The sequence below is a fragment of the Triturus cristatus genome, chromosome 10 (genome assembly GCF_964204655.1).
Source record: "Triturus cristatus chromosome 10, aTriCri1.1, whole genome shotgun sequence".
Lineage (NCBI taxonomy): Eukaryota > Metazoa > Chordata > Amphibia > Caudata > Salamandridae > Triturus > Triturus cristatus.
The window spans coordinates 1214164578-1214178862 of NC_140593.1; the positions used below are offsets into that span (position 1 = coordinate 1214164578).

Below are 14285 nucleotides of genomic sequence, written 5' to 3' on the forward strand. Positions count from 1 at the left end.
TGTGGCTCCATTGACTTGTAGAGTGGAGCAGACGCTCAGCTGCAAGATGAAGGAAGTCCTCTGAGGTTCGATTGGGGGGGCTGGCGGAGAACATGGCGGTCATTGCTTCCTGTCCACGTGCCCCATAGACCAGCCTTGGAAATGGAACAGTCAAATTGTAGTAACCACAGGAGCCTCAGGTGGGAGCACGACCACTTTATTAACGAACGATAAGACGCCTCCATGGATAATCCTCAACAGTTACCTCACCACCCAGACCCCCCGTGTTGCCAATTCAACCGTACGCAAGGATGCACGCGGACAGGGGCGTCATGAAAGGGAGGGCATGGGAAGAGGAAAGGAAGACAAGGGCATGAAGGCACACACACATCCATTTCAAACCCAAGACAAACAGCATTAAATTGAAAGCCCAGATATCTCTCTCAGGCTCTGTGTGCTTGAGAGTACAGGGACCTCCCTGAGGCCTGGGCAGAAGGCCTTTAAATGCCTGGTCCACCTCTGACTGCGGGTTGATGAAAGAGATGCCTCGGAGGGCCATGGGCACCCTCACAAGACCAGAGAGCAAATGCTGAGGTGTGTTTTGGGAACTCGAGCCTTTTTGGGTTGCATGAGTGGTACCTTTGGTGAGCCCTGGTGGTGTAAGGCGAGGCCTGGGGTGGTCCGTCAGGTGGGTTAAGGAGCACTCATTGTAAATAATCAGGCTATTGTGGTCTGACGACTCCTGCCAGAAGGAGCTGCAGTTCTCAAACCCTCTGTTTCGCCCTCCTGCTGCCCTCTCAGCATTATGCATGCCTGTCCTTTGAACACAACAGACAGCCGCTTTCTTCAAACTCGCACAAACATCCACCCGTCTTATTAACTCATATAATAACGTGTATTTGTAAAGCGCAAGTTCACCCAGAAGGGTATCTTGGCACTGAATAACAGATGTTTATTCTAACCCAACTCAATGGCACTAATTTTAGCAACCTCAGAAGGATAAAAGGCTGAGTTTACCCACCGGGATGTGAACCTGTGACCAGGAGGTCAAACATAAGCCCCTACATTGGACACCACCAGACCCGGCTTACTGACAGTGGTGCTTCTTGAAGTGAGCTTTAGGGGCGCGCATTGGGCAACAGATAAACTGGTGTGGCCACAGTTCGAAAGGCGTTGCAATGAGGCAGTGGCGTCTCCCTGAGGGAGTGCTGCGAGGCGGTGAGGCGGGGGAGGGGCAGGGTGGGGGGGTAGTGGACTCCGACATACGGCGGAATGGAGTAAGGTAAGTAAATAAATAAATAAAACAATTGACCTTGCGCGCCCTGCATCGCCGACGCCCCGCAGCACTCCCTCATCAAGCCGCCACTGCAAGCAGGTGTTGGAATGTGACACATGGCAAAGTCTGGCCACATTAGTTTGGAGGAGGGCCATTGTGCAGCCCACTTCCCAGCCCCACTTCCCAGCCCCACTTCCCAGCCTCTCTTGTATGTTAGATGCAGAGTCATGCGTGACATCAGGTCTTGCAGAAAACCTCCGCTGCCTATGTCTGTCTGTTGATAGTGGGGTGACCAAAGGCTAAACCCTGGGTCAAACATGCCCTATCTATGGCAGAAGATCATGGCAGGTGGCAGTGTGATAATTGCGGAGAGTGGCGTGCAGAGGGTGGGCTGCAGAGCCGTGCAGAGCCGTGCGGAGGTTAGGGTGAAGAGCAGTGCGGAAGTTGGGGTGCAGAGCCGTGCAGAGGGTGGGGTGCAGAGTCGTGTGAAGGGTGGGGTGCAGAGCTGTGTGGAGGGTGGGGTGCAGACCCGTGCAGAGGAAGGGGTGTAGAGCCGTGTGGATGGTGGGGTGCAGAGCCGTGAGGAGGGTGGGGAGTAGAGCCGTGCAGAGTGTGAGATGCAGAGCTGTGTGGAGGGCAGGGTGCAGAGCTGTGCGGAAGTTGGGGTGCAGAGCCGTACAGAGCGTGGGATGCAGAGCCATGTGAAGGGTGGGGTGCAGAGCTGTGTGGATGGTGGGGTGCAGATCCGTGCAGAGGGTGGGTGCAGAGCTGTGTGAAGGGTGGGTGCAGAGCCGTGTGGAGGGTGGGGTGCAGAGATGTGCAGAGGGTGGGGTGCAGTGCCATGGACGGCGGGCTGCAGAACTGTGCGGAGGGCGAGGTGCAGAGCCATGAGGAGGGTGGGGTGCAGAGCTGTGTTGAGGGAGGGGGGCAGAGCCGTGCAGAGGGTGGGGTGCAGAGCCGTGTGGAAGGTGGGGTGTAGAGCCCTACAGAATGTGTGGTGCAGAGCCGTGCCGAGGGTGGAGTGCAGAGCCCTGCAGAGCCGTGCAGAGGGTGGGGTGCAGAGCCATGCATAGGGTGGGGTGTAGAGCCGTGTGGAGGGTGGGGTGCAGAGCCGTGCGTAGGGTGGGGTGCAGAGCCGTGCGGAGGGTGGGGTACAGAGGATGGCGGGGTGCAGAGCCGTGCGGAGGACGGGGTGCAGAGCCATGCGGAGTGTGGGGGGGTAGAGCCATGTGGAGTGTGGGGGGTCGATCCACGCATAGGGTGTGGTACAGAGGAGGGTGAGGTGTAGATTCGTGCAGAGGGCGGGGTGTAGAGCCCTGCAGGAGCCTAGGCTGATGCAGATTGGATGCAGGGTCTGGCAGGAGGCTTTGACTGCGATCCTTAGTGATGTCATTAATGTCATTTAATGTCATGAGTGATGCAATATGTGAGGTCACACGCAGTGCATGATAGGGGCACAACTTCAAATTATTTTACTAAACTATAACTGGCATATTTCAGTGGTGTTTTCGTTTCTTAATGTTGGCTTGTGTCTCATTCCTACACCTGTGTGTAACTATTGTTCTATGTACGTATGTGTGTGTATATGTATATATATATATATATAAATAACAATAGTTAAAGTGGTATCATAGACAGGTGTGGGAATGAGTAACACATGAAAGGGTGAGAAGGAGGGTCGGCCACCGTACGTCCCTCCAGAGAATCCATTAAACCACAGAATTAGGCTCAGTGGTGCAAGAGAAATGTAGAGAAAAAAAAGGAAAATGTATTGTTTCCTAACATTCTAGGAACAATCAGGAGTCCAGAGTTTGGATGTCACATGACTTATGCCGCACGTATGAGGAAAGCCATCCTTTATGGAAGAGAAAACCTCACACACATAATAGTGGCATGCTCCATCGTCGGCATCCTCTCCCCACCCTGGTAGGTCAGCGCCACCAGGGCGGACTGAAACTCCTCGAAGACTTTGAAGGGAGGAGGGAGTTCTTAGACAAAAACGACTGCACAGAAGGCGGGATCTGGAATAGTTAAATATACCTCGTTGTTCCAAGGTTGTTACCTTATTTCAAGAGGACACAGGGTATATCTAAAAACAATCGCGAGCGCGTATATTGAGGGCAGTGGGTCAAACCCGTCTCTCATCTGCCAACGTGTTTCTGCCCAATGATGGTAGCCTAGAGGGTCTGGGGCCTTCTTCAGGGCTTGTGGAGCCCTTCAAGTGGATTCTTTCACAGTTACCAGCGATCCGGAGCTGTGCAGACGTAGCCCCCCCATGCCCATAGGTGCACCGTTTGACAAATGTGTGACTATAAAGTACATCAACCCCTCCAAGCCGCTATCCCCTAAAGTCTGGGAGTGTGTCGGACACTATATCCAGTTCTAGGTATGATTCACCTGGGTTAAAAGGTAGCTTACACCTTTATTAGTATTCTATTAGAGTCACAGAACTCCCCACGCCCCCCAATCTAGGAGTTGGCATTGCTTATTTAGAAAAATCGAAGTTCCAGCCCGAGTGAAGACCCTCACATTACTTGATTTTTGTAAGCTTTAGAACGCGCCCTTTAGTTGCTACCACTCCTCTCTTTAATCCAATATAACTTTATATAACATGGCACTAACCGTGGCAAAAACATATCGGAACAAGATAATATGCAACAACATGACATCCCCTATAACAATCTGAGAAAATAAGATGACATAATGCATACCGATATACAACACACGCTACGTAAATCTACTATACAGTAAATTTCATAAAACACAGTACAATGACCCCTTATGATTAGGGCTCCCGGTTTTATGGTATTTTTATTTTTTTACTTTTCCGTCAGTATTTATCCATATTTATTTTTTGCTAATTTTATCTGTTTTTATCTATATTTTTGGGGGGTTTTGTGAAAAAATGAGGCTGAAACTAGTATATTTCTATATGTATTTAATGGATAAATGTTCACCCATGCTTAAATGCCTGAGAGATTTCAATATAAAAACCCAGAGATGATAAATCAGTGCACTTATATGAAAACATAGACATATCAGGATCAAAGTTGTGCACATCTACTGCTGTTTAAGCAACTTTACTAAAATCCCTTTCTTTTTTCAACACTCTTGCCTGTCAATCCGCACAGCTATGTGCTTGGCAGCCATGACTGGCAGCCTTTAGAATCACTCTGTAGTGTTGCGCTCTAGTCCTCGCACGCTACGTGGCTACGTAGCACGCGAGGACAGCGCTAATGAGCAAGTGCGCATGCGCGAGTCGGGAATAGACCGCGAGGTTGCGTCTTGCCCAGCGCTCTCCCGATGTACTGAATAAAGTGAACAATTGATATCCACACCTTCAGGCTTCGATGGTATTCATTTAGGCAACAGCTTGCAACATTACAGTGGCGACGAGTGATGGGATTTTGAGGAGAAATAGGTGGTGAGGAAGATTGAGAGAACATAGTGACCACCCCTGTAAGCACAGGCCAGCCTGTAAGTCACCACCGGGGACCACTGGAAGGAAGACCACCACCAAGGTGCACAACACGGCGGGAGAGCGCGGCAGAGGCAGCAAGAAGGGACAGAAGCCAACCACAGGGTGAGGAACGAGTAGTGGGGTAGATGGCAAGATAAGGACGGGGAATACTCCAACCCAAAGAGACCCTGGCGGAAGCAGCAGCACGCAGAGACAGGGGAGCAGGAGAAACCCGACAGGATCAGGCACAAAGTGAAAGCGCGGACGCGCCAGGCTGTCCGAGAGGCCCAGGGGTGGAACCGGAGGGACGCGCCGTGATGAGCATGCAGGCATCTTCACTAACGACGCCTATCCCGTTTCTGCCGAGACCGGGAGAACCTCAAATGAAGTGGGAGGATTGGAGAGAGTACGTCAAGAACTACATTGCAGCTCTAGAAGACGAAAATGGAGAGGCCTTCCCCAGCGAGGAAGAAAAGGATTCTCCTGCACAACTTAGGCCCGGAAGGCATAAGAGTCTTTCAGAACGTGGTCCTCACACCCAGACAGAACGCCGCCGACGACGTATTCAGTCACGCCATTGAAGATCTCGACAACCACTACCGCCCCGCGGTGTGTGTTTCCATTGACCGGTACAATTTCCAACAAAGGAAACAAGAAACCGGTGAATCCATAGACGATTATGTGGCAGCGTTGAGAAAGTTGGCGGTGCCATGCAAGTATGGAGTGCTGCATGACGAATTCATAAAAGATCAAATAGTCATGCACACCACCAACAAAACAGTGCAAGACAAGTTGTGGGCAAACAGTGAGGCGTCGCTTAAAGAAGTAATTGCCATGGTAAAAAAGGCGGAATTGTCAAAAAGGTGTGCTGATGCAGCGAAAAGGGAGACCCTCCAGAAGACCATGGTGAACAAAGTGGACGACGCTGAACCACAGGGAAGGAGCAAAACCATGCCGCCTGAAGGGAAAGGACCAAATAAATGGAAAGGGAAACAGGGACAAACTTGGAAGCAGAATAGAGACAACAACGTGACGTGCTACAGGTGCGGAAGTCAAGCACATGCAGCCCAGGACAAACGTTGCCCAGCGTTTCGAGCGAAATGTATGTTCTGCGGCATAATGGGGCACTACGAAAGGGTTTGTCGCCGGAAAACGAAGAGACCAATGGTGAAGTACGTTATGCAAGATCAACAGGAGGAAGAAGAAGAACAAGAGGAGGACGATGGTGTACTATGCATGGAGGAACAAGTGCTTGGAATTGAAGGCAAGCGCTCTCGCAAACCGCAATGTGACATGGTGATAGGAGGAGTGAGAGTCAAGATAGTAGTAGACTCGGGATCCCCATACACCATCGTCCAAAGAGCAGTGTGGAAGGAAGAATTCGAGCCCAGTTTGGGATCAAGGCTAGAACCACCGGATATACGACCAGTATCGTACACAGGCGAACCCATTCCCATGGTGGGATACAGGAAGTTGATCTTCGAATTTAGAGGAAGAAGCGCGGAGTGCAAATTATATGTAGCAGAGAAGGGCCCATCCGTCCTAGGGTGGATGGATCAAGGTGACCTAGGGATCAAGCTAGACCCAGGAGGGGACACGCAAGTGCTTATGACAGCGCCCGGGAGCTGGCCAGAACTGGAAGAGATGAAAAGCAAATTCCCGAAGGTATTTGGCGGGAAGGTTGGAAAACTGGAGAAATTCACACACAAGATTGTACTCAAAGAGAACTCCAGGCCGGTATCCCACAAAGTCCGCAATGTGCCGCTAGCCATAAAAGAAGCCGTACAACTGGAACTTCTCAGACTGGAAAAAAATGGAATAATAGAGCCTATAGACAGCTCAGAATGGCTCCCCCCCTTGGTGGTGGCAATGAAACCCAATGGCAAAGTCCGCCTGTGTGTAGACCTTCAAGAACTGAACAAATGCCTTATAGTGGAAAAATTCCCATTGCCGCGCATTGAAGAAATGTTGTCCAAGACTAAGGGGGTAAAGTGGTTCTCCACTATTGATCTTACTTCTGCCTATCACCAGATAGATTTACATCCGACAAGCCGGAAACTGACATCCTTTATAACACCCTTCGGATGCTACCAATTCCACAGAATGCCGTTTGGCCTCGCCTCAGCAGCGGCGGTGTTCCAGAAATGTATGCATCGGCTATTCCAGGATATCGAGGGTATTCAGTACTTCCAAGATGACATACTGGTGATGGGGACAGACAGGAAAGACCATGATAAGAAGTTAGATAAGGTACTCCGTGTGCTAGAAAACAACGGTCTGACCGCGGAATGGGAAAAGTGCCGACTGGGAATGACGTCCGTCACCTACTTGGGACATGAAATAGGAGGACAGGGCATCACGCCTAAACGCGCAAATGTGAAAGCGATTTGCAATGCTATGGCTCCATCCAACAAAGAAGAAGTGAGATCCTTCCTAGGGATGGCAGAATATTATAGCAAGTTTGTGCAACACTTTGCCACCAAGACACACCACCTACGATAATTGACAAGGGACAAAACAGCATTCAAGTGGACAGAAGAAACACAAAGAGAATTTGAAGCCTTGAAGAGGGACATTAGCCGAGCCGTGCCACTGCAGGGATATGACCCGCTCGGACAGTCGGTATTGACGACGGATGCCAGTGAGAAAGGACTGGGAGCAGTCCTCATGCAGGAGAGGAGAGAAGGAACGACGGAGACCCTCAGTTTCACATCAAGAGCGTTATCACCCACAGAACAGAAATACAGCGTAATCGAGAAGGAGATGCTAGCGGTGGTGTGGGCCATGGGGAAGTTCCGCCAATTCCTATGGGGCACGAGGTTCAAACTCAAAACTGATCACAAGCCATTAGTCAAAGTGCTCACCTCGAGTGGGCATGCCAGTGCCATGCCACGCATCGCCTAGATGACACTAAAATTACTAGAGTACAGGTATGATGTGGAGTACATACCTGGGACACGAAACAAAGTAGCAGATTACCTCAGTAGAGCGGCAGCCATGGAAGAAGCCCCGAACCCAGCAACAGAAGAGGAAGAAATGGTAGCGGTGATGGAAGATCCAGAAAGAGTGATAAGTAATCAAGAGTGGACCCAAGCATACGAAGAAGATAGGGAGATTAGTGAGGTCAAAGAGAACATAATACATGGATGGCCCGAGAAAAGACGGTTGCGGGAGACGCTCAGGAAATTTTATGAAGTCAGAGAGGAACTGTCAGTGGGGGACAAAGGCATATTCCTGTACAGAGTTGATAAAGTGATTCCCCCGGCCGCCTTAGTTCCTCGACTGGTCGCGCTATTGCACGAAGGACATCTAGGAATAGTGAAAACCAAGATGAGAGCGAAGCATATGTACTGGTGGCCAGGAATGGACGTCCAGGTGGAGAGGCACGTAAGAGAATGTGATCAATGCCAAAGAGCGGACAAAACACTGAATACCTTATGACCGGCATTGGGGAAGTTCACACTACCGAGTGGCCCGTGGGAAGAAGTGGTAGTGGACATTCTGGGACCCGTGCTGGACACCCAAGGAACGCCCAAATATCTATGCGTGCTGGTCGACAAGTACTCGAAATGGCCGGAGATACACATCCAAGAAGTAATGGATGCGGAGACAGTGATTAAGTTTCTAACTTCAGTTTTTCTTAGAGAAGGTATCCCGAGAACCATCCTGAGCGACAATGGACCTCAATTCACATCTGAAAAGTGGTACAAGTATGCAGAGAGGAATGGAATCAAAATACAACACACCTCCGTGTATCATCCGTCGAGTAATGGACAGGTGGAACGATTCAATAGAGTCATAATGGGGTCCATTCAAGCAGCCATCATGATGGGCAAGGATTGGGAGAAAGAGATACAGAACATGATATGGGCATACCGCATCACCCCCACCGGCACGGGGTCTAGCCCTTTCCAAATCTTAAGAGGAAGACACCCCTTCACCAAGGACAACGTAACATGGAGAGAGAAGATGATCACTAGCAAATGGTCTCCTGCGGTGGTACAGCACAATCTAGAGAAGGCCCAGAGAATATATACGGAGTACTACAATCAGAGGAGAAAAGTGAAAGGAACAACCCTGGAGAGAGGAGAATGGGTGAGAGTCAGATTAGCTATACGGAAAAGGAAAGGAGACAGCAAGTACAGTCCACCTCTACAAGTGAAAGAAGTGTACGATAGGGCAGCATTACTCAGTGATGGGAACGTGTGGTCCCAAAACCACATGTCCAAATGCAACAAGATCCTAAGATGGCCCATAGAAGAGAATGAAAAGACACAACAAGAACCAAAGCCAAGAGAAAATGAAGGAAGTAACCCAGCCGAAGGAAGGGACACGAAGGCAGAAGGGAGCTGTGAGGAGCAGGGAGATCAAGTGACAACCGAGATGGAGGAACAGCCGGGAGAGGAGAGCGGGACCCCGAGGAGAGAAGAACGGGGTACTCCAAGAGACAAGGTGGGGAGTCCCGCAGAGGATGGTACCCCAGACGCTTCCTCCACTCCGGGAAGGCGTACTAGAGCAGGCAGAGTGGTGGTAAGACCTAACCACTTCCGAGACTTTGAACTAGAGGGAAGCTAAGCAATCTGTAGGACTGTATGGACTACATAATCTTTGTGTAACAAAAAGAAGGGAGATATGTAGTGTTGCGCTCTAGTCCTCGCACGCTACGTGGCTACGTAGTGCGCGAGGACAGCGCTAATGAGCAAGTGCGCATGCGCGAGTCGGGAATAGACCGCGAGGTCGCGTCTTGCCCGGCGCTCTCCCGATGTACTTAATACAATGAACAATTGATATCCACACCTTCAGGCTTCGGTGGTATTCATTTAGGCAACAGCTTGCAACATTACACACTCAAAAAACAATTTTCGTTTTTATCCACATTTAAAAATAAATACAGACCGGAAAATGAATGGGTTTCTGTCTGTATGTATCTGTAAAAATCATTAAAAACGGAAAAAAGGGAGCCTTACTTATGATATAACATAATAACTTCACGCCACTAAACGCGCCTCAAGAACATACCTTGATGGTGTCCAGGGGCTGCCCCGCCAGGATCAGGCAGACCCCCCCTGCGCCCCCCGCAAAGAAATTCTTCACGGGTGACACCGCCTCCGCCTTCCTCTTCTGTGCCATCTCCGGTACCCCTGGAACGGTGGGCGGGGTAGGTGCCAGGGGGCACGGGGAGGAGAGACCTGTTGGCACTGCTGCTGGGCTCAGTTCGAGACCCCTGGTCTGCAGTCAGCGACCACCCTCTGCACACCCGCCACTGCGGTACCCCGGCTGGCAAAGCGTGCCCCAAGAGCTCGGCCTTGAAGGAGGCCCCCTGGCACAGGCGGCAGAGTCCTGGAAGGAAAAGAGGGTGAAACCCTCGGCCAGGCTCAGGCGCTGCTGGCCCGCTTCTGACCCCCTAGGGCCTGGGGGCACCCTCTGAGGGAGAGACCGTGGCAGAGCAGCCTACGAGTGAGTACAGATGCCCCAGTGGTCAGATAGAGGCTGACATCCCGCTGTGATGGCCCTCGCCGCCACTACCACCAGCTCCCGGGCGCTGGCCTCCCTGAAGGGGAGACCCTGGCACAGGGTGCCGAGCCCCTGCGGGAGCGACAGGCGGGCCTCTGAGCGCTAGGAGATGTCCCCTCTGCCGGGCACTCCAGGGAAAAGCCACCCGGAGCCACTTCTGGCCTCTGGCCTCCGGCCCCCGTGGACAGCCCTCTCAAGGAGAAGCGCTGGCAGGGTGGGCAGTGCCTGGTTAGGCCACCATGGGACTGCGTCTGGAGCCCCCCTGCAGGTGAGAGGCCTCGGCTTTGGTTGGAGTCTGTCCCGCCGCTGTCAGGAGAGGCCTCCCCGCGCCCTTTAATAATTACAGTCGCGCGGACTCTGTCCTCCTTGGCACGTGGGTAACTTTAATGAATGACTTCTTGGTAGCTTTACCCCTGCGTCTCTCCTGCAGGGAGGGCGGGCGCAGGGCGGGTGTGTTCCCGCCACAGGCAGGCTGGGAGTGCTGTTCATGATAAGCACATGTGTCCCCTCAGGGGTCTCTGACAGAGCGCACCCCCGCCCCTGCCAGAGCTTGGCAGCAGCGTCGCCTCACTGCCAGGGCTGGGCCTCAGTTCTTTATCACTGGCAGAGACCGGCTGCCAGGGGCCCGGGGAAGTTCACCATGCTTCTGGCACTGGGTGTCAGTCGATTATTACTGCCAGGCACGGGGACTCGTGCTAGACACCGGGTACATGAGGAGTACATGGTATATCTGTCAGGAACTGGGTGTCTGGTTTATAACAGTGTCAGGTACGCGTGCTAGACACCGGGTGTGAGCCTTACATGGTATATCTGTCGGGAACTGGTTGTCTGGTTTATAACAGTGTCAGGTATGCGTGCTAGACACCGGGTACATGAGGAGTACATGGTATATCTGTCAGGCACTGGGTGTCTGGTTTATAACAGTGTCAGGTACGCGTGCTAGACACCGGGTGTGAGCCTTACATGGTATATCTGTCGGGAACTGGTTGTCTGGTTTATAACAGTGTCAGGTATGCGTGCTAGACACTGGGTGTGAGCCTTACATGGTATATATGTGTCAGGCACTGGGAGTCAGGTTTGTAACAGCATCAGGGACTCGTGCTAGACACCGGGTGTGAGGAGTACATGGTATATCTGCCAGGCACTGGGTGTCAGGTTTATAACAGTGTCAGATACTCGTGTTAGACACCGGGTGTGAGGAGTACATGGTATATATGTGTCAGGCACTGGGAGTCAGGTTTGTAACAGCATCAGGGACTCGTGCTAGACACCGGGTGTGAGGAGTACATGGTATATCTGTCAGGAACTGGGTGTCTGGTTTATAACAGTGTCAGGTACGCGTGCTAGACACCGGGTGTGAGCCTTACATGGTATATATGTGTCAGGCACTGGGAGTCAGGTTTGTAACAGCATCAGGGACTCGTGCTAGACACCGGGTGTGAGGAGTACATGGTATATCTGTCAGGAACTGGGTGTCTGGTTTATAACAGTGTCAGGTACGCGTGCTAGACACCGGGTGTGAGCCTTACATGGTATATATGTGTCAGGCACTGGGAGTCAGGTTTGTAACAGCATCAGGGACTCGTGCTAGACACCGGGTGTGAGGAGTACATGGTATATCTGTCAGGAACTGGGTGTCTGGTTTATAACAGTGTCAGGTACGCGTGCTAGACACCGGGTGTGAGCCTTACATGGTATATCTGTCGGGAACTGGTTGTCTGGTTTATAACAGTGTCAGGTATGCGTGCTAGACACCGGGTACATGAGGAGTACATGGTATATCTGTCAGGCACTGGGTGTCTGGTTTATAACAGTGTCAGGTACGCGTGCTAGACACCGGGTGTGAGCCTTACATGGTATATCTGTCGGGAACTGGTTGTCTGGTTTATAACAGTGTCAGGTATGCGTGCTAGACACTGGGTGTGAGCCTTACATGGTATATATGTGTCAGGCACTGGGAGTCAGGTTTGTAACAGCATCAGGGACTCGTGCTAGACACCGGGTGTGAGGAGTACATGGTATATCTGCCAGGCACTGGGTGTCAGGTTTATAACAGTGTCAGATACTCGTGTTAGACACCGGGTGTGAGGAGTACATGGTATATATGTGTCAGGCACTGGGAGTCAGGTTTGTAACAGCATCAGGGACTCGTGCTAGACACCGGGTGTGAGGAGTACATGGTATATCTGTCAGGAACTGGGTGTCTGGTTTATAACAGTGTCAGGTACGCGTGCTAGACACCGGGTGTGAGCCTTACATGGTATATATGTGTCAGGCACTGGGAGTCAGGTTTGTAACAGCATCAGGGACTCGTGCTAGACACCGGGTGTGAGGAGTACATGGTATATCTGTCAGGAACTGGGTGTCTGGTTTATAACAGTGTCAGGTACGCGTGCTAGACACCGGGTGTGAGCCTTACATGGTATATATGTGTCAGGCACTGGGAGTCAGGTTTGTAACAGCATCAGGGACTCGTGCTAGACACCGGGTGTGAGGAGTACATGGTATATCTGTCAGGAACTGGGTGTCTGGTTTATAACAGTGTCAGGTACGCGTGCTAGACACCGGGTGTGAGCCTTACATGGTATATATGTGTCAGGCACTGGGAGTCAGGTTTGTAACAGCATCAGGGACTCGTGCTAGACACCGGGTGTGAGGAGTACATGGTATATCTGCCAGGCACTGGGTGTCAGGTTTATAACAGTGTCAGATACTCGTGTTAGACACCGGGTGTGAGGAGTACATGGTATATCTGTCAGGCACTGGGAGTCTGGTTTATAACAGTGTCAGGTACGCGTGCTAGACACCGGGTGTGAGGAGTACATGGTATATCTGCCAGGCACTGGGTGTCAGGTTTATAACAGTGTCAGGTACGCGTGCTAGACACCGGGTGTGAGCCTCACAGAGTATATATGTGTCAGGCACTGGGAGTCAGGTTTATAGCACTGTCAGATACTCGTGTCAGACACCAGCTGTGAGCGTCAGACACCAGCTGTGAACTGTCTGGTTTAGGGGTGTGGAATTCCTATAGCCCGACTCCCAGGACATAATGTTTGGGGTCAAGGGCAATAAGTTTTCATGCTTATTTTGTCTTTGGGACAAGTAGGCCCCACCCCCTTGAGCACAAACCCCTTCAGCTGCCAGCTCACAGTATAACATTATGGATCAGGGAAGGGCATTGTCTGCAATTTAGGTAATCATGTTGTCCATACGTTAATGCTGTTGGAACTTGTTTTTATTGTTCATCATCACAAAGCCTTTCTTATTAGTGTGAGCGCGCTAAGGACGTGTTGTAAGCCCGGACTGCACCACTGACAATGGTGCAACACGAAAAGATGATGGACGGAATGTTGGACATTGTCAAACATTCACCCCCAGTCACAGATCTGGGTTTAATCCATTGTTATTTTGCATGCCACACCATTCCAGTTTGGACCCACCCATATGCAAATCAGCCTTGACCCTGTTCCCTATGGAAACAGTTCAGCCGAGCTGCCAGGCCAGGTCCTCCCTGGACCGGAAAACAAGCATCCTGGGACCGTCCATCATTTCCTTGTGTTTGCTTTGTTCGCCCTAAGTTGGCAGGGTACACCTAGGCGTGGGTCCCTTGCTCACTTTGCCACTGGATTCAAGCTAGCCTGGCTAATGAGGGGTGTTACCCCAAAACTGGTCCCAGGATGTTTGTTTCCGGTCCAGGGAAGACATGGCTTGGCAGTTCGGGTTTGACTGTTCCCATGAGGCACAGGGGGAAGACTGATTAGCATATGGGTGGGTCTGAACTGGAGTGGCCAAATGAGCTAAAGAACGATGATGGATCAGATCTGTGACTGGGGTGAGTGTCTGAAAAGTATCAGTGCTCCATCCATCATCTCCTTGTGTTTGCTTTGTTCGCCCTAAGTTGGCAGGGTATGGCCAGATGTGGGTACCTTGATCACTTTGCCACTGGATTCAAGCTAGCCTGGCTGATGAGGGCTGTTAGCCTGAAACTGGTCCCAGTATGCTTGTTTCTGGTCCAGGGAAGACCTGGCTTGACAGTTAGGGCTGGACTGCTCCCAT

At 51.4% G+C, this 14285-nt stretch overlaps 1 protein-coding gene across 1 annotated transcript in view; it reads right to left on the reverse strand.

The window, feature by feature from the left end:
- Positions 1 to 10588, reverse strand: part of LOC146797088 (mitochondrial carnitine/acylcarnitine carrier protein-like) — a 62411-nt gene extending 51823 nt beyond the window's left edge. The window contains exon 1 of the mRNA XM_085629719.1: positions 9735 to 10588. Within this exon, the coding sequence (XP_085485845.1) occupies positions 9735 to 9845 (111 nt within the window). The 5' untranslated portion in view covers positions 9846 to 10588. The remainder of the gene's footprint in view (positions 1 to 9734) is intronic.
- Positions 10589 to 14285: the final 3697 nt, after the last annotated feature.